Source organism: Sminthopsis crassicaudata, chromosome 2, assembly GCF_048593235.1.
Source record: "Sminthopsis crassicaudata isolate SCR6 chromosome 2, ASM4859323v1, whole genome shotgun sequence".
Taxonomy (NCBI): domain Eukaryota; kingdom Metazoa; phylum Chordata; class Mammalia; order Dasyuromorphia; family Dasyuridae; genus Sminthopsis; species Sminthopsis crassicaudata.
The window spans coordinates 259,470,626-259,493,125 of record NC_133618.1 but is presented as its reverse complement, the minus strand read 5'-3'; the positions used below and the strand labels follow the sequence as shown (position 1 = coordinate 259,493,125).

At 38.0% G+C, this 22,500-nt stretch overlaps 1 protein-coding gene and 5 non-coding genes across 6 annotated transcripts in view; 4 read left to right on the top strand and 2 right to left on the bottom strand.

Moving 5' to 3' along the window:
- The first annotated feature begins 2,427 nt into the window (after window positions 1-2,427).
- TRNAP-UGG (transfer RNA proline (anticodon UGG)) lies at window positions 2,428-2,499 on the top strand. The gene has a single exon. It is a non-coding gene; the product is annotated as a tRNA-Pro (tRNA).
- A 543-nt stretch (window positions 2,500-3,042) lies between these two features.
- TRNAP-AGG (transfer RNA proline (anticodon AGG)) lies at window positions 3,043-3,114 on the bottom strand. Its single transcript has one exon. It is a non-coding gene; the product is annotated as a tRNA-Pro (tRNA).
- A 233-nt stretch (window positions 3,115-3,347) lies between these two features.
- On the top strand, window positions 3,348-3,429 carry TRNAL-UAG (transfer RNA leucine (anticodon UAG)). Its single transcript has one exon. It is a non-coding gene; the product is annotated as a tRNA-Leu (tRNA).
- Window positions 3,430-7,378: 3,949 nt separating this feature from the next.
- TRNAY-GUA (transfer RNA tyrosine (anticodon GUA)) lies at window positions 7,379-7,468 on the bottom strand. Its single transcript is given in 2 exon segments — window positions 7,379-7,414; window positions 7,432-7,468. It is a non-coding gene; the product is annotated as a tRNA-Tyr (tRNA).
- A 5,101-nt stretch (window positions 7,469-12,569) lies between these two features.
- Window positions 12,570-22,500, top strand: part of OR6S1 (olfactory receptor family 6 subfamily S member 1) — a 16,135-nt gene continuing 6,204 nt past the window's right edge. The window contains 1 exon segment of the mRNA XM_074284759.1: window positions 12,570-12,647. Coding sequence (XP_074140860.1) covers window positions 12,570-12,647 — 78 coding nt within the window.
- Window positions 12,591-12,672, top strand: TRNAL-UAG (transfer RNA leucine (anticodon UAG)). Its single transcript has one exon. It is a non-coding gene; the product is annotated as a tRNA-Leu (tRNA).

Sequence of the window (22,500 nt, the reverse complement as noted above, 5' to 3'; positions counted from 1 at the left end):
AAAATGACAATACTCCCTAAACTAATCTATTTATTTAGTGCTATACCAATCAGACTTCCAAGAAACTATTTTAATAACCTAGAAAAAATAACAACAAAATTCATATGGAACAACAAAAGGTCGAGAATTTCAAGGGAAGTAATGAAAAAAAAATTAAGTGAAGGTGGTCTAGCTGTACCTGATCTAGAACTGTATTAAAGCAACAGTCACCAAAACCATTTGGTATTGGCTAAGAAATAGACTAGTTGATCAGTGGCATAGGTTAGGTTCACAGGGCAAGATAGTGAATAAAAATAGCAATCTAATCTTTGACAAACCCAAAGATCCCAAATTTTGGGATAAGAATTCTTTATTTGAAAAAAACTGCTGGGAAAACTGGAAATTAGTATGGCAGAAACTAGGCATGGACCCACATTTAACACCACATACTAAGATTAGATCAAAATGGGTCCAAGATTTAGGCATAAAGAACGAAATCATAAATAAATTGGAGGAACATGGGATGGTTTACCTCTCAGACTTGTGGAGGAGGAAGGAGTTTGTGTCCAAGGGAGAACTAGAGACCATTATTGATCACAAAATAGAACATTTTGATTACACCAAATTAAAAAGTTTCTGCACAAACAAAACTAATGCAAACAAGATTAGAAGGGAAGTAACAAATTGGGAAACATTTTTACAGTTAAAGGTTCTGATAAAGGCCTCATCTCCAAAATATACAGAGAATTGACTTTAATTTATAAGAAATCAAGCCATTCTCTAATTGATAAATGGTCAAAGGATATGAACAGACAATTTTCAGATGATGAAATTAAAACTATTTCCACTCATATGAAAGAGTGTTCCAAATCACTATTGATCAGAGAAATGCAAAGACAACTCTGAGATACTACTACACACCTGTCAGATTGGCTAAGATGACAGGAACAAATAATGATGAATGTTGGAGGGGCTGTGGGAAAACTGGGACAATGATGCATTGTTGGTGGAGTTGTGAAAGAATCCAACCATTCTGGAGAGCAATCTGGAATTATGCCCAAAAAGTTATCAAAATGTGCATACCCTTTGATCCAGCCATACTACTACTGGGCTTATATCCCAAGGAAATACTAAAGAAGGGAAAGGGACCTGTATGTGCCAAAATGTTTGTGGCAGCCCTTTTTGTAGTGGCTAGAAACTGGAAGATGAATGACTGTCCATCAATTGGAGAATGGTTGGGTAAATTATGGTATATGAATGTTATGGAATATTATTGTTCTGTAAGAAATGACCAACAGGAGAAATACAGAGAGACTTGGAGAGACTTACATCAACTAATGCTGGGTGAAATGAGCAGAACCAGAAGATCATTATACACTTCAACAATGATACTGTACGAGGATGTATTCTGATGGAAGTGGAAATCTTCAACATAAAGAAGATCTAATCCAATTCCAATTGATTAATGATGGACAGAATCAGCTACATCCAGAAAAGGAACACTGGGAAATGAGTGTAAACTGTTATTTTTACCTTCTGAATCCAATTCTTCCTGTGCAACAAGAAATTTGGTTCTACACACATATATTGTATCTAGAATATATTATAATGTATTTAACATGTAAAAAAAAAAAATATATATATATATACTATGTTGTGTGTGTGGTGTGTGTGGTATATACATACCAATACATACTCCATCCAAGTTTATATACAGACCCTATCCACAGACCCTACTGTGGCTAAGAACTGATTTTAAAAGTGTTACAACTAGATAAAAAGCAAGTCTGCGGTGTGGGGGGGGGAGGAAAAGGGGGGGCGGTGCTAGAGCAGTGCCAAGGGACGCAGTAATAAGATTATGCCAGCAGGTGGCGCAAAAGACCGATTTGAAGACCAAGCTAGAGACAAGACTGACGTGGCATCTTGGGGGAAAAAAAAGTAGCCCACCGAAACTGAAGGTGCTCAAAAGGGAAGCCTGACTTCCCAAGGCATTGAAGAGACTAGCATGAATTCTTCTAGAACCCCTGGAGCGTGCAGCTGTTTTCTTGCAGAAATTAGTTCCATTCAAATTCTTGAGAGCCAACAAGAATAGCGTACTACTAGTTTCTTTATAGATGACTTAGATTCCTATCCATTCTTCCCTCTTCTTCTTTCTCTTATCTTCTCCCTTTTCTTCCTTCTTATTCTCCTTCGCTCCCGGTTCTTTCCAATGGTTCTCCTTTCCGCAGGAATGTAACCAAAAGCAAAGAATTTTCCTTCCTTATGTTTAGACGAGAGAACAGGTCCAAGGAAGAGACAATGGCGCTTTGAGAAGAGGAAAGAAAAGCCAGGAAAAGAAGTATTGATTTAAAAAACACTAAGGCAGGACACCAACTTGAACACAAGCAAGGAGCCAATCGATAGCTCGAGAGAACACAGAGGGGAGTTCAGCAAGCCAGTTTTCTAACTGGCTCGTTGGTCTAGGGGTATGATTCTCGCTTTGGGTGCGAGAGGTCCCGGGTTCAAATCCCGGACGAGCCCTTTTCGGTTTTTTTTCCTTCTGGTGGAATTACATCTTGGGTGCAACAAAACCAACGACAGGAAGAAAAAAAAAAAAACACCATATGAACACACATTTACTGGCATTCCGCTCCATTATATATTTGGAGCCATCAAGATACAGACAAGTCGATTCTCCGGACTTTTCATTCTGCTTCCCAGGTCAACCTCCTGGAAAGGATAGCCCATATGCAAACAAAACGATTCCCTCCGCCTTTCTATTCAACCCCGCTCCACTCCACTCCCGAATATGGACTAAAAACTGAAACAGGCCTTTTTTCCTATAAATATTGTTATGTAGCAAAGGCATGTTATCATTCTTAGCTTCCTTTACACCAGGGCGAATAGCCTATGTATTTGTGTTTTGCTAGGTGTGGGGGAAAGTGATGCGAGAATATGATAGAAACTAAGTGTCTATTCGGCCGGCCGTGTGACTGGAGACTTTGTACCGCTTTAGGAATTACCTGAAGAATGTGAGTAAACAGTTCTTTTCTACTATGCCTCCTGAACCAGGTAATATAAAACGGGCTCGTCCGGGATTTGAACCCGGGACCTCTCGCACCCTAAGCGAGAATCATACCCCTAGACCAACGAGCCGATACAAAGTTTCCTTTCCTTGCTGTTACTCTACCATAATTATCTTTAATGATAAACATGCTTTTAACAATTTGGTTTCATGCATTCAAGAAAATAGAGAAATATTTGAATGGGAATTGATTGACAATAACTGTGGTACCATCAGAAAAATAAAATCCCTAGGTTACAAAGGCTTAATCCGAGGGAGGAAAATATCCCTGAATAAATGAGGTACAAACTACTTAAGCATGTGTGGTAGTGTGGCCGAGCGGTCTAAGGCGCTGGATTTAGGCTCCAGTCTCTTCGGAGGCGTGGGTTCGAATCCCACCGCTGCCAATACAAATTTTTCTGAGTAAAACTTGAAAATTTATGAATTTAGATATTTCTCAAAATGAGTGAACTAAGATTTGAGTCAACATCTTCTTGTTTTTAGAACCTGAGTTCTAAGTTAAAAATTGTAAGCCATTCAAACAACTTACAACCAACAGCTGCATAAGGTATTCTTAAATTATTAAGAATTAAACGCTTCCAAATAGGACAAATTTTCAAAACTTACATAAATTGGCTTCCAAAAATAGGAAAAGTAAATTACTGAGTACATCACTATTATATCAAAATATTTCCAATGGATAAAAAATTAAAGGAAAAAAATTTTACAACTCGAGTCATTATTTCCTTAGGCCAAATTTCCATTGATAAAGTTGGACCTCAAGAATCTTTATGTAGAACTTTTTTTTTGAATACAGGAAAAATTTATTTTACATTGCAAAATTGAGTGCCTAGGTGAGTAGACATACCTTTGAAACCCCTAAGGCACCATTTTATTTCCTATCCTGAAGCACAAATCCCTCCCCTGATTCCCCTTTAATTGAATGTTACAGAATTATACTAAACGAATCTTCACCCCTCATTACATGACCAGTCCCTGCCCTCTAGAAGCTTCCATTCTAGAAGGAGGTGGGGGGGATGACAGAGGAGGACTAGGGGCAAAGAACAAAAGATTATTTTCAAATCTCCTTCCTCCTGGATTATTCCTTGATGAATTTAAGGGTTTCAGTTTTCTATTTTGTTTATTCCTCCAATTTAATTTTCATAACCAAAATGCCCATCCTTTTCTCACAATTTTCATCTTTTTTTCTTCTTGATGATTTGGTTTCCACATCATTTTTTAACCCCTTAGCTTTGTCTAATTTTTATATCCCACCTCATAACATGTCTATTATTAACTCCTGCACAGATCTCCTTACAGAGAATGGATAATTAATCCCTGAATTCTCCATGCAGAACTCTTTTAAGTTTGATCTCTTCATAAAGTTCTTCCACACATCCAAATAAGAGCCAGGAGTAAAACTGCTGGGACCTTTCAATGTCCATATTATACAATTATCCCACTATGTAAATAGACCTATTTATCAGCAGAAGACAGTGCATACCCAGAGAACCAAGTCTATTTCATCAGTTCATTTCTGTAGCTCAGGAACATGATAAACATAAATTTATTTTTCTTCAATACTTTGTTTTCCAGGAATCTGAATTTTCATTTCAGCAATTCTTTTCTGCAAATTATAAATGTGATACTGGCAAACATGATTCCAGGGAACGTAGTATGAAAACAGGTCTCCCTTAATATTGTAAGGCCAAACATACACTAAAATTGAGGAACTTCCAAAGGTGAAGGAGAATTTGGAACTTTTGCATTTCATTATGGGGGGGAGGGAAGACCCGACCCTGAAACTGTCCTCCCTGACTATGGAGGGGAAGCCATGGGGGTGAACTCTGAGAAATTCTCCTCTGGGAGAGGCCCGCCTTAGGGAATCAAAATAAAGTGGCTTCATTTTGTTATCTTGATGGTGACTTAGCTGCACCTTCTGTTGAGTTAAAAATTAGTCCAAGACCACTCTTACTTAACTCTAACTTAATCGGTCTCATTCAACTGGTAGTCTAGGCTTGCAGGCAGTGACAACATTGAAAGAATCTCATTCAATTCAAACCCCAGTCTCAGATTTGTTATTAAAAAAAGGCAATTTTAAAACTCATTTTCTTGTAGTCATCTGGAGTAGGAATTATGCCATGCCAAAGGATCTCTCCCTTTGGTACAGCTGCCTACCAGGACTCCAGCCCTTTGTGAAGAGACCTTCTTCTCAGTGAAAATCTCTTGTTATTTCTCTGCCAGGACCTTGATGCTGAGTAAGTCAGTCTTCTTAGCAAAGCTGACTTCTCACTGCCAATAAAATTTCCTTTTTTTGCCACTAATATTTGGGATTTCTGAATTCTTTCACATTGGACCTGAGTCTCTGACCAAAAAACGGGATTCCCACAATTCTCTGCACTGTCACTAACCGCATCAATTATATTTTTAATATCACTGATATTTTTTACACAACAATTTTTATGCCATAACTATTTTTCCTCCTTCCATTCTCAGCTTTTCCTAAGGTTAGTGCTTATGTCAAGGCCTTGTGTTTACCATTTCTCCCTTCCTTCCCCAATTATGTTCAGTCCTCTTCCCTCTCCTCAGTATATAAACATTTCTTCTCATCCCCACTGCTTACCATTTGCCATCTCAAAAACCAATTGACTTTCCGGATTCTGAAGAAGCATCTTTCTTCTCTGAAAAATCCATTCAACCTCCTCATATCTTTATTCTTAAAATTTTTTAATGGTAGCCTAATATTTGAAGCCTTCCATCACAAACACATCAATGCCTCTTTCTACATCTTTTTTTTTTTCCTTTTCAGCATCGTTCCTCTTTTCTAATTGATTCAATTTCTTCCACAAAGATCTTGCTTATTTCTGCCTCCTCCTGTTGTTACCTGCCCTCACTTCCAAATCAATGAACTGCTCATCCAGACTTTACCACCAATTCACAACCCCTATTTCCTTCAAAATTCAATTTAAAACTTTTCAAGAATCTTGGATAAACTCACTCTTCAAGAATTACACTTTTATTGTACAGACTTTAAGGTAACTTAGATAATTGTTGCCTTCATCAGCAAGGATCAGGAACTGAGCTTCTGTTCTGCAGAATGTAGGTACACTCCCACCATTTTCCACATCTTTCTAATGGAGTGATAATATCAGCATTATCTTTGTTCTTTTGAAGGGCATGACAATCTATGCCCAATAACTTCTTTATAAATTCCTGTGGTTCTGCCGTGTAGGCTGCTTAGGCCCAAGTTCCTTCCCCTCACTAACAAATACTTGGAAGGGTCTCATACACACCCATGTCAGCTCAATCCATCTGATGTTTCTCCTATCATTCTTCCCTACCTTTTCATTGTGCTGCCTGGGATACTTGCTCCATTGTGAAGAATACGACCTTTTTAATAAACCATCCTTCTGCAAATTATTAAAAATTTTCTGTTTAATTTTGAGTACCACTTATTTCTTCACGTACATTATAAGAAGGTAAGCTCCATTTGCTACAAGGAGTGGCTTTTGAAATAAGGTAAGTGAAGACGAAAACATAGGTTATGCAAAATAAAATTAAGACAAAAATGAAACAAAAAGACTGAAAGATGCTTGAGAGTAGGGAATGTCTGAAAAGTAGATGGCATTTTTAAAACATTCATTGAATTTGGTAAATGGAAAGGATTCTAAATCTGGACTAGGACCAGAGTTCAAATTCTGTTTCTTCCACTTTTCTTGCCGTGTAACTTTGGACAAGTCATGTAACTTTCTGGATCCACAGGATCTGAGTTCAAATTCTATTTCTTGTACTAACTGACTCTGAGACCTTGAAGAAGTCACTTGGATCCTAGTTTCTTCTATCTGTAAAGTGAATCGATAGTTCTTAAAGATGCCTAAGATCCCTTCCAACTCTACATGTTTGAAGCTGTATTGTTCCTATGAGAAAAGAAGGCAGCAAGTATTATATGAAGAAAGGGAAAGAGTAAGAATAAAGGAAAAAAGTGTTTGCAGAAATTCAGTTCGGTTAGAATACAGTAATTTGGAGTCCCACAATTAATCAATCAGTTAGTAAGAACTGACTAGATAGGTACCAGAGTCTGTGTTAAGTGCTCGATTGGCAGAGGCACCCTTCAAAAGACTCTCATGCTTTCAATGAGCTTAGATCTCTAAGCCTAGCCAGGTATCTTGAAAAATGTTTGGTCACAAAAAAAGACTGGGTGTCAAGTGAAATTCCAAATCTATTACCACAAAAACATAATGAGGGAGCCTAGCCAGGTATCTTGAAAAATGTTTGGTCACAAAAAAAGACTGGGTGTCAAGTGAAATTCCAAATCTATTACCACAAAAACATAATGAGGGAAAAAATTCACACACCTCCTTCGAGCCGGAATCGAACCAGCGACCTAAGGATTCCTACAGGCAATTACACTACAGTCCTCCGCTCTACCAGCTGAGCTATCGAAGGGCGTATGCTAAAGGTTCCTAGGCTACAATTTTGTGTATAAGGTTGTGGTTAAATGTTTCTTCAGTACTATTGTATGAATCTGTGTTGATACTAAATTTACTTAGGCTTCTCCATTTAAAACTCGGGTCCATGACTGCAGGAAAGCAACGCTGCTAGATATCTATCAGTTCTTCAGAGACTCAGTAAATTTCCAAATTTGGAGAACATTTCCTTGTGTAATTAGGAGATCTTAGGCAAGTCATTTAACATTTCTGGGCCTCAGTTTCCTCCTCTATAAAACAAAGTTAAACTGAATTTGGCCTCTAAGGTGCCATCCAACTATTAGTAGCTCTATGATTCCATAATCCTGGATATTTCTAAATTTTTTCAAGTCTTCAAATCCTATGGCTCCTTCCCACAGCTAGCTAGCTTCTGCCAACTTTCCCTCCTCCCTAAACTGCCCCTACTAAACCTGCAATAGGACTTTTCGGCTCCGGGAGCCTAAGGGAAATGCCAAGAGACAGCAGGTTCCTACAAACAACTCCTTGTTCCTTTTCTAGCTTGAAGGTGGGAAGATTGAAGGAATTTTCTTCCTTTTGCTCACATTGGTCAGCCATACTTGAAAAGTTGGATTCCTTATCATTAAATGCTCACAAAGCTTGTATTTGTTTCTAGCAGCCCTTTTTTTGGTGCAAAGAATGGGAAACTAAGTGGATGCCCATCAATTGGAGAATGGCTGAATAAGTTGAAGTATATGAATGTTATGGAATATTATTATTCTTTAAGAAATGATCAGCAATATGATTTCAGAGAGGCCTGGGGAGAATGACATGAACTGATGCTAAGTGAAATTAGTAGAACCAAAAGAATATTGTACATACACCAGCAACAATAAGATTATAGATGATTTTTTCAACAGAGAGGCGGTTCACAACAGTTCCATTGGACTGATGATGGAGAAAGCCATCTGGGCCCACAGAAAGGACTATGGGGACTGAATGTGGATCACAACACAGTATTTTCATTTTCAAAGTTGTTATTTGTTTGCTTCCCCCCCCTTTTTGATCTCATTTTTGTTGTGCAGCAAGATAATTGTGAAAATATGTATAGAAGAATTGCATGTTTAGATTACTTTTCATCTAGAGGAAGGGATGGGGAAAGAGGGAAAATTTGGAACACAAGATTTGGCAAGAATGAATGTATTTTGAAAATAAAAAGCTTCAATAATAAAAAAAGACAAGAAAGGATTTTTTTAAAAAATAAAATAAAAATGAGAAAAAGATAAGGAAAAAAAAAAAAAACAGAAGCTTGTTTTTGATGATAGAAGCAATAGTGAACCACTAGAGTTTCTTGAGCAAGTGAGTGACATGGCTAGGACCTGTGCTTTACCAATATAATTTGGCATGAAGATCATTTAGAAGATTGCTATTATAATAGTCCAGGGAAAAGATGATGAGGACCTGAAAAAGGATAGTGGCCTTGTGGGGAGAGAAGCGAACCAATTGGAAAGACTGAGAAGCATAATTTATAAGACTTGGCAATTGATTGGTTATGAGGAAGGGGGAAGGAGAGGAATGGGTTGAGGATGACTTTGCAGTTGTGAACTTGGGTGACTGGAAGGGTGATGGTGATCTCTACAAAACCAAGGAAGTTGGAAAAAAAAGTAGGTTTTGAGGGGAAGATAGTTACTTCTGTTTTGGACACAAAGGGTCATGTTGGAGGCCTTGGTCAGTGAGAGAAGTAAGCAAGAAAAAGTGGCTGCACAATGGAATTAGAAGGCTAAGTTCCATTCATTGAAGAGCTGCCAGGATTGATTTTTGGGGACTTCTTTTTCAGTGCTTTTAAAGACCTCAAACTTCTCTTTGAAAAGGCCTATTTTAACAGCATATTTTACCAGTGGGATGTTAACCTGCCATTGAACAATGAGACTAGATGCTGGGTAGCTCTATGTTCACTATTGTGTGTCCTGGCAGCTCTTCAATTCTGGAGTCATCTCATCATTATATATGCAGTATATTTCCCAAATACATGAATGGATGGACCAGCTCTCTAGTTGTGTTAGAAAAATTCTTCCAGAATTGGGTTCATCTATTGTAGACAGTGAGGCCAAATTATTTTTAGTGATTATAGATTAAGTACACTGGCATCTATAAACAGGAGGGTTCTAAAGACCTTAATCATCTATCTTTCTTCTATTTGGACTTAGCTCTTAAAATATTCCATGTTTGCTGGTGGAGTTGTGAACAAATCCAACCATTCTGGAGAGCGATTTGGAACTATGCTCAAAAAGTTATCAAATGGTGCATACCCTTTGATCCAGCAGTGCTACTACTAGGCCTGTATCCCAAAGAGGTCTTAAAGAAGGAAAAGGGACCTGTCTGTGCAAGAATGTTTGTGGCAGCCCTCTGTAGTGGCCAGAAACTGGAAATTGAGTGGATGCCCATCAATTGGAGAATGCCTGAATAAACTGAGGTACATGAATATTGTGGAATATTATTGCTCTGTAAGAAATGTCCAGCAGGATGGTTTCAGAAAGGCCTGGAGAGACTTACATAAACTGATGCTGAGTGAAATGAGCAGGACCAGGAGATCATTATATACTTCAACAATACTGTATGATGATCAATTCTGATGGATGTGGCCATCTTCAACAATGAGATAAACCAAATCAATTCCAATAGAGCTGGGAGTTGACTATGAACCACTACATAGAATTCCCAATCCCTCTGTTTTTGTCCGCCTGCATTTTTTATTTCCTTCACAGGCTAATTGTACACTATTTCAAAGTCCGATTCTTTTTTATAGGAAAATAGCTGTATGGACAAGTATACATATATTGTATTTAACTTATACTTTAATATATTTAACATGTATTGGTCAACCTGCCATCTGGGGGAGGGGTGGGGGAAAGAGGGGAAAAGTTGAAACAAAAGGTTTTGCAATTGTCAATGCTGAAAAATTACCCATGTATATATCTTGTAAATAAAAATCTATAATAAAAAAATAGATTAAAAAATTAAATAAAATAAAATATTCCATGTTGCTGGAAAGAATATTTAGAAATATCCCTATTTTATGCCTTTCACCTTATTGACTATAATCAGAAGAGTACCTTCTATCTTTGTTATTATATCTTCAAAGAATTGTGAATAATTTTGATATGTGAGAGATATCATATTGAAGTAGAGCCTGGAAGGAAATGTGTGTCTCCACTGAATCAAAGGCATTTTTATAGTTGACAAACAATGGCATTTGTATTCTTTAAACTTTTCCCTTTGCTTAACCCCAAAGATGTGGTCTGGTACACAATATCATTTGAAAAAGCCTTACTGTTCCTGCTCAGATCTTCATCAAGGGTGCATTGAGTAGGAGAACAGAGACATATAGTTTGGCAGTTATTTATATCCAATCTGTTGCCCTTTGTGGAGTTGAGAGAATAATCATTAGAGGCACCCAGGTGGCACAATGAATAGAAATTGTAAATTTGAATCCTGCCTCGCCATTCGCTACAGGAACATGAATAAGTCACTTAAGTCCAATTCCCTCATCTTAGAAGTGGAGGTGATGATAACATGTACCTCCCAGCATTGTGGTGGGGCTCAACTGAGATTCTCCGTGTGTTTTTGTATATTATATATGTGCACTTTGCACCATGTAAAGTACTATATGAATATTATACCTAGGCATTTTTATTACTAAGACTCAAGTTTTGATATTCCATTTCAGATACCTTGAAAATTCATCTCTTGGTGTCCTTAAATCTTGTCACCTCCAATATAAATCATCCCTGTTTGGCCTAACCTTCCTGCCTCTATTGTTTTATTTTCTAAAGGGCATTTTTTACTGGGCAGCACTGGCCTCGGCCTCTCCCTCACAATCCTCACAAGGTGGGCAGAAAAAGCCCGAGGAGGACACTTTCAGGGGCTCTCTAGAAATTCAGACTTGATTTATGACATGGGAGACATTAGCATAGGCCCGCCCAGCATGCCATGCCCTCGTCAGAGGAGATGCCCTCTGAGTAAAGCAGAACTGAGTTAGCTGAGAAGAAATTCAATATTCGGACAGTTAGAGAAGCCCTCCAAATATTCACAGGAACTGTTTGTGTCTGACCTCTGGCAGGGCATTCTGAGCTTGTGCGAGTCTGACCTGCCACAGCTGGGCACCCTGTAACTGGGCTCTAAGGATGATGTCATTTTGGTCCTTTTTGAGCAATAAAGGACAAGAAACCGATTTGTTTTCAAAGTATTCGACAATTTGAAAAGGCCTATCATACTTCTCCCACCCCCACCCCCACCCCATTGCTTGGACTTTACAACAACCATGCACTGAGCCAATCTCCTGAGCACTTGCTCTTTAACTTGAGTCTCTGCAGGTCACTGAGGAGATGAGTCTGTGCAGTGCGCTTAAAAAAGAAATCCACCCGGATAATATATAAAGTATATTTAAATTAACAGAAATTTGGGCAAGAAGTACCGTCCATGGGGAGGAGAGAGTCGGGAAAGCTTTCTTGGCACTTGTGCTGCTTCTTAAAGAAAAAGAAGGATGGGGGAGGGGGAGAAGAGAGGGAAGGGGAAGTAAGGGGAGGGAATCCTAATCTGTGAGACGACAGACAAGAGACTAGGGGACTGGAGCGGTGAGTCTTGTAAAACAGAACAGGAAAAGGCCATTTAGGCTGGAAGGATAGTTTGGAGGCCGACCGTAAAGCTTTTTACAAGGAGTATAATTAGTAAGCGTGTGCAGTCCTCCCTTTTTGCTCCAAAGTCCAGTTCAGTTCTTTGCCCGCTCCAGAGTCCTCCAGATTCCCAAACACAAATCTGAGTAAAGAAAAGATATTAGGCCAGGAAAATACCGATCCCACATTCCTAGTTTCCTTCTCCCTTTGGACAGTGTCTGTATGCTTTTTGTTCTCGGCAGAAACTGTATCTCGAATTTAGCGAGGAGAATCTTTGTCCGGGGCTCGCGTCCCCGGAAAGGCCTACATCAGGAAATGGCAGTCCGATCCTGACGTTTGAGAAGATCTTTAAAAGAAAGACTGGAGGAGCGTCCGGCTTTCTTTCGCTATACAAAACAGAATGTAGAAAATCACGCGAGGAATTGACCTCAATCAAGGAGATAAAGAAGAATGCCGGGAAGCTGTAACGTAGGTAGCGTGGCCGAGCGGTCTAAGGCGCTGGATTTAGGCTCCAGTCTCTTCGGAGGCGTGGGTTCGAATCCCACCGCTGCCATTTAGCTAGTTTTTGGCTAAAATAAAATTTACTTTTTTTAGATTCTTTATTACTTTATACCAGACATAAATATGTACGTGAAAGAATTTAGTTAGGAACTCAACTGGTTGTAGTTAATTAAATTTATTATTTATATATCTGTTTTTTATATTTTATTTATTATATTTAATATAAATTATTTATATTAATTTTAAATTGTTAAATAAATATTTCATATTTGAGGAAGACTATATGTTTTTAGGCCTCCAGATATTTTTAAGGATAAGTCAATTTAAAAAAGTATATATATATATATATATATATAATCACCTACAATATATCAGGTAATTGTGCTAAACCGGGGATAAAAAGAATGGTAAAGGGCAGCCCCTGACCTCAAAGAGACAATTTGCAAACTATATCCAAATAACATATATAGAGAATAAATTGGAGATAATCAAATAGAGGGAGGGGACTAGAATTCAAGAGTATGAGGAAAGGTTTTCTGTAGAAGATGGGATTTTATCTGGAACTTGAAAAAGAAACCAGATAATCCCGGAGACAGAGAAGAGGAGGAAGAGCCTTCCGGGCATGAGATACAGTCAGTGAAAATGCCAGAACTGAAAGAGATAGAAAGAGAAATTCCATTTAAAATAATTGTAGATAATCTAAAATATTTGGGGTCCTACTTCAAGACAAACCCAGGAACTTTATGAAAAAATTACAAAACACTTTTCACACAAATAGGTAGATCTAAATAATTGCAAAAAATATAAACTCCTCATACTGTAGGCTGAGCTAATATAACAAAAATGACAATTCTATCTAAATTAATCTACTTATTCAGTGTCATACCAACCAAACTGCCAAAAAAAAATTTCATAGAGCTAGAAAAAATAATAACAAAATTCACCTGAAAGAACAAAAAAGCAAGGCTTTCAAAGTAATTAATAGAGAAGGGGAAATGCAAAGGAAGATAGCCTTGTTGTACTAGAGTTAAAACTATATTATAAATCAGCTATCATCAAAACCATTTGGTACTGGCTAAGAAATAGAGTGATGTATCAGAGGAGTAGGTTAGGTACATAAAATATAATAGTCAATGGCTCTAGTAATCTAGTATTTGATAAATCCAGTCTTCAGCTTCTGGGATAAAAATTCATTGTTTGATAAAAATTGCTGGGAAAACTAAAAAATAGTATGACAGAAACTAGGCATAAACCAATACCTCACACTTTATATCAAAATAAGGTCAAAATGAGTTCATGATTTAGACATAAAGAATAATACTATCAACAAATTAACAGGGGATAGTTTACCTGTCAGATCTTTGGAAAGGAGAGGAATTTGTGGCCAATAAAGAACTAGAGAATATAATGAAATGCAAAATGAATAATTCTTATTACATTACATTAAAACTGTTTTGCACAAACAAAACAAATGCAGCCAAGATTAGAAAGGAAACAGAAAGCGGGGGGGAAATTTTTAACAGTGTTTCTGATAAAGGTTTCATTTCTAAAATATGTAGAAAATGAGATAAATTTATAGGAATGCAAGTCATTTCATAATTGACAAATGGTCAAAGGATATGAAAAGACAATTTTCAGAAGAAGAAATTAAATCCATTTCTTGGTGGTTGTTGTCCTTAATTCTTAAAGAGGACCAAAATGACATCATTACGTTAGAGTCAAGTTACAATGTGTCCAGCTGTGACTGATCAGACCAATACAAGCTCAGAATTTTCTGCCACAGGTCAGACATAAATAGTCCATGTGAGCACTTGGGGTCTCTTCCCTAATTTTGCACATCTTGAGTTTCATTTGAGCTAACTCCATTCTGCTTTGTTCATAAAGAGCAGCACCTTCTCTGATGAGGGCAAAACATGCTGGGTGGTCCTGCTTAAGTGTGTCCCATGTGATACAATCTAAAGTTCTTAAGAGAAGTCTTGAGAGTGTCCTTGTATTGCTTTTTTAGACCACTTTGTGAGCACTTGCCTTGTGTGAGCACCTGAAGGGACTATCCCTTTGATATTATGATTTGACATTAGGAATAAGCAGTCAAATAAAGTAGCAGATGCTATTGGGCTTATATCCCAGAGAAATACTAAAGATGAGAAAGGGACCTGTAACACCCAGAGAAGGAACACTGGGAAGTGAATGTAAACTGTTAGCACTACTGTCTAGGTTACTTATACCTTTGGAATCTAATACTTAACGTGCAACAAGAAAATTGGATTTACACACATATATTATATCTAGGTTATACTGTAACACATGTAAAATGTATGGGGTTGCCTGTCATCTAGGGGAGGGAGTAGAAGGAGGGAGGGAGGGGATAATTTGGAAAATGAATACAAGGGATAATGTTATTAAAAAAAAATTACTCATGCATATATACTGTCAAAAAAAATAAATAAATAAAATAAAGTAGCAGAGTCCTTGGTGCTAAGACCAAGAAAGTTTCTGATCTACACTTGTAGTGGTGGTGAGTTGTAACTACTCTGAGCCTTCTTCATAGACAGGAAATGCTTGGCTGTCTTTTGGAGGCAAGAATAAGCAAGGGGGATATGTAAATGTCAGTGTATGGGATTGTATATCTCTTCTCCCCAAAACTACTGAACAGTTTTATTATTTATTGTTTCTGTACACAATATTCCATATGCCTTCTCTATGGTTTTACACAAGCTATCCCTATGCTTGGAATGTATACCTTCCTCATAGCCTGCATTCCCTAGCTTCCTTCAAGACAAAGTTTTTCAGATTGCCTCATCTCTCCCTTCACACCCCCAGGAAATTATTTTGATTGATTTCATACTTTAAAAAAAAAGTTATCTGTGTAAATATTGTTTCTCCCAACAGAATATGGTCTCCTTGGATACAAGGATTTGTATTGTTTTTTGGTATATGGCTTATAACTGATGAGGGTTGGGGTCCCTTTAAGATTCCTTTCTAATTGCCCAACCCATGATTGACTTTGATTCACAAATCCTGGTCAAAGGCACCCTTTGAATATCCAGGCCCAGCCCCCTACTCTCAGCTCAGCTTCCCCCAGCCCTCACCTGATCTGAGCTAACTGAAAAGCCCACCAGAACTAGGGTACCGCCCAGGTATAAAAAAACGAGCTGGACCGCCCTCATTGCAGGAGTCCTCCCAGCCAACACATGGTATCCTTCCAGCCATGTAAGGGTCCCTGCCCGCCAGTGGCCACCTTTGGCCCTGGCGTCTTTCTAACTGAGCCTTACTTCCAAATTCCTACAATAAACCTTTTATTTATCAATCTAGATTTTCGGGCCTGTAAATTCATTTACAGGGGACACTGCCTCATGGGATCTATGCACCGAGAAATGGGGATCCCCCTTTCCTTTCCCTCATTATTACCATGCCAGGCAGATAGTAGGTTTTACTAAATTCTTGCAGAATCAATGAATGATCATAGAATGTGCTCTTATTGATAAGATCTAGATAAGGGGTACCTAAATGAAATTAGATTTAATTGAGGTCTAGTGGCAGGTTCGCGGTATAGGGAATCAAGTGGAGCTCTCCTGCAACCCCTTTGGATTCATCGCAAGGATACAGAGTCAAATGAGGTCTAGTAGCCGTGCAAGAGTCCATTGTAAAGGAAATTACAGACCCAAAAACCTAGATTGATAAAAGAGGTTTATTATGGGGTTTGGAAATAAGGTTAAAAGGTGTTAGGTAAAGAGAGGAAGACACCAGAGCCAGAGTGGTTCCAGTGGGCAGAAATCCTTTAACATGGCAGGAGTAAGGCTGCCATGTTTGGGACCTCTGCAAAGAGAGGGCTCCAGTCTGGCTCTTTTATAATAAGGGGCTTTGGCTAGAAGCTGAAGGGGCTTGTGGGTAGAGTCCCAGGTTGGCTCAGGGCTAGGTTTCAGCCAGAGTTAGAATTAGAATTGAATTCAATTGGGTTTAGGGACTGAGCGAGATAAGGATGAAATTGTGCTTGGGGTTGAGTCCCTTCCCTGAGGCACAGTCCAAGAAGGTTTTCTCTTTTAAGAGTTTTGGGGTTTCCTCTTCATTATTGTACTCTGTCTTTGCTTAAATAGTTCTTTGTTCCTGGAATACCTTCTAGCTCTTTCTTTGCTGCTATTATTGATCCCCCTAGTCCAAAGCTTCTTAAATTGTGGTTTGACAAGATTGTGATGATCAACTAGTGAAAAAGTTGGTTCTTCTCTGCAATTCAGTGATACAAGGCAATCTTTGGATGGAAACTTTGGATGGAAAAGGCTATCTACATCCAGAGAAAGAACTATTGAGAATGAAAGAACTACTGAGAACGAATGTGGATCAGCACATATTATTTTCACATTCAAATGATATTTCTTCTAGCAAATGCAGAAGTTTTGAATGCTGGGGATAAGTTCATTTATCTTTACAGCATACTTCATAGGGGTGTACACATATATGATGAGTTTGCCAGTTCTAACTCAGGATTTGGGAGTTTCAGAAGGAAGGTATGGGAGAGAAGAGGTATTAGGCTCCCTATAAAACTGAAGGTCTACATAACTATTGTAATTTCATTGTTGAACATCTGTAAAGCCTAGACAATAAGCCAATGCTATTTCAGTAAATTGCATGAATTCTATTTAAATTGCCTTGAGAAGATTCTGAAGATCTGAGGTCCTTTCTGAAGTTGACCTGTGAAGCATTCAAATTCTGCTGAAGAGAACACAACTCCAATGAGCTGGCCATGTTGTTCAACTGCCAAATGCATATTTGCCTACAAGACTATTTTATGGAGAATTCACACAATGCAAGTACTCACACAGAAGTCAGAAGAAGTGATACAAGGACACTCCCAATGTCTCTCTGAAGAACTTTGGAATTGATTGAGACATGAGAGACACTGGTATGGACCACCCAGCATGGCATACATTAAATAGGGTACTGTGCTCTAAGAGCAAAGCAGGACATCAAAAGACATGTGAGATGCACAGTTAGAAGTATCTCCACTCCCAGTGTTCATATGGATTATTTGTAACCTGTGTCAGAGCTTTCTGAGATTATATTGGTTATACAGTGTACTTTGATCCCAAAATAGTGGTGCTATTTGGTCTTCTTTGAGATTGAAGCACAAGAGCTAACCATACATAAAATATAAATTATTTTTACTTTGTGTGTGTGTGTGTGTGTGTGTGTATAAATTAGAACCAACATTGGGCCCCCAAACTTAGAGTGCTATATATCTTCTGACTTTTCACCAAAGTAGAGAATCTTTTTCCTCCATACAAAACAAAGGCTTAATATATAAATCATAAGTTTGAACCGACAAACAAGATTAAACCAGGATAGATTGATGCACCTGCAAATAAATTCTCCATAGGGTTAATTATATTTTAGAACAAGAAGTAGTTTGTGGGACAAGGAGTTTTACATTTGACCTAGACTCTACAATGTTCAAACAATTCCCACTAGTTCCATGTTTTGTAACAATACCACTCAGGTGAGGAGATCCTCAATGGAGTGTTGGACACAGAGAAACTAAAGAATTGATCCCTGAGGCAGGCAGAGAGAAGGCACTGATAAAGAACAAGTTAGCTCCATGCTCCCATCCTCTGTAGAGGTCTCAAGTAGTCTCACCTTGCCATGCCCTGTCAGGAATTCCAGGCATGTCCCTGAGGTTAAATTTTGCTATAAAATCTACTTATGGGCCATTCTAGGGCTGTTTCTTTCCTTTGGGTCAGTCCCCCATGGTACTCTGCCTTGTGGTGTCTTTCCCTTTCCCTTTCCCTTCCCCTTCCCCCATGCCATGTGGCAGTTCTCCTAACTCCACTGTAATTCCCAACCCCACTTTCTCCTCTTTACAGCTAACTCTTTTAGGGTGCTAAGTCCCTTTCAGGATTTAGCCTACCAGCTGATGATATGCCCCAATCTCACTGAGCTCCACTGAGGAACTTGTTTTCATATGCTCTCCCAACCCTATTTCATATTTACCATTTCTGGTGTCTATTGTATTCCTTCATTTTGTCTGTGAACCTTTCCTTGAATAAATCTATCTTTTGCAAAGGAAAATGGCCATTATGAATAAGTCACATGACTGAACCCCAATTTTTGGTGCCTAACATTATCTGGTGTCTAAATAATCTGTATACAATCATTTTAGTGTCTCCATCACAAGGAATGAATCTCTTCCTCCTGTTGGTGACCATTTTCTCCAATGAAAAAAACTTTTTGCATCCAATTGCATCCAATTAAAGGAGCCAAGATCCCTGGACCCGTCAGTTCATGAGACATACTCATCTAGGGAATCACCATTTAATTGCAAAAAATAAAACACCAATACCAGGCTGGGTCCTAAATGTCATACTCAGACTTGCTCAAGATTATACATGCACTTCAGCTGCTGAGTATTTGAAGTTTTTCATTTCTGTGGAGATGAGAGAATGGCACTAACTCTGTCCTTACCTCTCGAGGGGGATGCTCAGAGTCATTTATTCTAATACTCAAAACAAAAAAAGAAGAGAGAGCAGGGTTTAGGTCAAATATTTATTGAGCCAGCAGCTCTTCCTGCTCAAGGGTCATTAAGAAAGTTGCTTCTTCAAGTCAAATCATAAACTATTCAGTGTTGAGCCTCAAATATTTCTCTGGAAATTTTCTGAGAAGGTCCTGTGCCTTATTCATAGCATGGCCCTTACTTTCCCACCCTCACACATTCTCTGTAAGGTGAAATTCCCAGTGGCATTTAAGATTATTCTGTATGTGAGCTCCATAGGGACAGAGACCTTTGAGTTTAGCTCAGTGTTTATCATAATATTTTGCATTCTGTAGGTACTTTTCAAAGCATCATTAATTTTCATTGTGATGTACTTTCATACTAGTTCTTTCTTTGTTGAGCCTCTAATTTAGGAAACAATGGTGTAATTGGAACAGTTGGTCTCTAGCTCATGGTCTCTGACCTCTTGAGGATTTTTGTTTTTCTTTTCTACATTTTGTTTCTTCTTTTCGAGACCAAGAAATCAGGCTATATTCAAATACCTGGATTCCTGATGGATTTTACAGCTCATTAGAATCTAGACTTTCTCTGTGGTAGCTCTGAGTAGCCCCACAGGTTACTTGACATTCCCAAGTGGCTAACTGGTTAACTCCATGGAATTAGATGTTATTATCTCCAGGGAGAATATTCCTAACATTCATAAACTTTGCCATCTGGATAAGACATATTTCTTGAAATTTAGATATGAAGTATTTTCTGGATCAGGAATATAATTATACTGAGCATGGTGTATTTGGGGAAATCAATCTCATTGGATTATATCCATGTTCCAGCTGGAAATCAGCCAAACTATTTAAGAGAAGACAAACAAGACATTCATCAGAAATCTGAAGATTCACTGGACTATTCTTAGAGGAGTAGAAAACACTTGGCTTTCATACGGTTGCATTTTTTTTGGGGGGGGTTGTTGTTGAATTAACGAGGAAGAGACATACAAACAAGTTTCACTGTGCTTGAATCCCTGTCATTGACTGGCTCATCTGCCAAATGGCCATCAGGCTACAGATAAATTATGTAACTACCAAGTAAAAAATGATCTGTATGATCTAAGGTATTTGAAAGCTTACTCAGTAAGCTACATCAGAGGAGAAATAGAAAATAACCTCCCTCTATATTTGTATGTATAACTAATTTTGAAATCCTATTGGTAGAAAACTCCTACACTTCTTCATTAAATACTTATTACTGTTTATCTGTATTTGCAAAGAAGGTAATTATTTTTTTCAGATGCAAGTTCTCTCTACAATAGACCTCTGACAATGAAATTGTGGAAAAATTGAGATTCAGAATCATTCTTTATTGTAAGTAGAAATGGTCATTATAAAATCCAAAAATTCCTTTAATTCAATGAGTTATTTGCTGGGAACCATATTATCCTAATTTCCTGATTGTTTTCATGGAAAAACTCCTACATTCCACTACGTTTGGAGATATAAACAAAATTTTAGAATCCAAAGTGATTGGCTGTAGGTACAAACAATCTTTGCATTATTTAAATTATGTGACTTAATTTCAACTGTGTTTCCATTGACTCAAAAATTGTGTTTGGACAAAGGACAAAATCATGCTTACAAATTAGGTTTTCTCCATTTTCCTCAAATCCAAAAAGAGTTCTCCTCTCTCTCTCCTCTTGTCTAAATACTTATAACTTCTCCATTCCACAGATCAGCACTGACAATGGTATCCATTTCCTATTTTGTTTTTTAAAACACAGTTCCTCTTTGGATTAGGTTAAAGTGCTGTTCTTCAAGGCAAAGAGGCAGTAGAAAGAGAAATATTTTTCTTTTTTCAATAATTCCTTCCAAATGGGAAGCTCCAAACATTTATAGGTCTTCTCTAATCAGTAATTGAATGTATATTTATAGAGAGGTAGGATTTTGTTGGATTTAATTCAAGATGAATTTTTCAACATGTAATGTTTAGTGACTCCCTGTGCCCAGTCATTTACATGCCAAATTTATAATATTTTTACTCCCACATCTGTCGTTTACCTCAATTTCTGAATATCCTACGTAATACTCAGAGGAAAGACATTGAATTTTTGCTAGTTACTATGGAGGAAACATCCCAACCTCAAGAATGTCTTAAAGAAGATAAGAATAGGTAGGTAGTGTCCTTCCCAATCTCAAACTTTATTTACCACTAGTACCATGATTTGGGCCAAGATGATTTGCTACATGTGACAAGTGCTGAGGGACCAACCATTGTTGCATACTTAAAGCTTTTTTTCAGATTTGCTGAGAAATTTCCATTAAAGCATAAATTCCCCTTAAGTCTTCATTAAACTGGATCCTTTCTTTGTCTCAGCCCCTCATTCACTGGAGAGACCCTTTCCCTTCCAAGCTTCTATTTCTTGGTTCAGTTCTCAGTGTATGAAACATCTCCACCAGTTATTGCTACTAATATTACATATTAAGGATTCTCTCATTAAAGAGAACCATTCAGAAACAAAAGTCTCCTTCACCTTCCTTCCTTAAAACAGAACATTGTGTGGAGCCACAGAAGAAATTGAAGCTCAAAGAATGGACTAAAGCCAGTTCATATTCCACATAACATTAATTATTGAGAGCAAAAGAATAGATCTTAACGGGAACTTCTTCCAAGTAAACACATTTTTAAAGAAACGGTAAGTATAGGGATGTGGGTGGTTTATTTGTTTGTTTGTTTGTTGTCATTACCTGAATTTTTTCAGTAACAGAGACTTGAGATCTGTTAAGCTGTGTAAGGTTACTCTTCCTTCTCAGTAAAATTTTTGTCCAATAAAGATAATTCAGGAAACTCCATGACTGAACTACAATTTAATTTCAATGGCAGTTTAAACTAATTTGTTGTCTAATTCCACCCTAAGCCCTAAGAAAAGAGTCTGGGATAATATTATGGAGATTAATAGAAACCATCAAAGGTGGGAAACATGTGATCTTGAACAAGAAATTTAGCCTCTTTAGGCCTCAGTTTCCTTATCTGTAAAATTAGGGATTTGGACTGAGTCCAAGGTTCCTTCCAACTTTAAACAGAAGATCCTTGATCTTCTGATTCTGTCTATCATGTGGACCTCATAACCCCTAGAAAGAACAGGTGTGGGGCAGCTAGTAGCACAGTGGATAGAACACCAGATTTGAAGTCAGGAGCACCAGAGTTCAAATCTGATCTCAGACACTTAACACTTCCTAGCTGTGTGACCCTGGGCAAGTCACTTAACCCCAGCCTCAGAAAAAGGAAAAAAAAAAAAAGAAAGAACAGGTGTGAGTCAGCTCACTCAAGATCAGAAAAAGCATTTTGTTTATTAGGCAGAAAGGCTGTGTCTTTGGGCCACACCCAGGGAGGAAAGCTCAAGAAAAC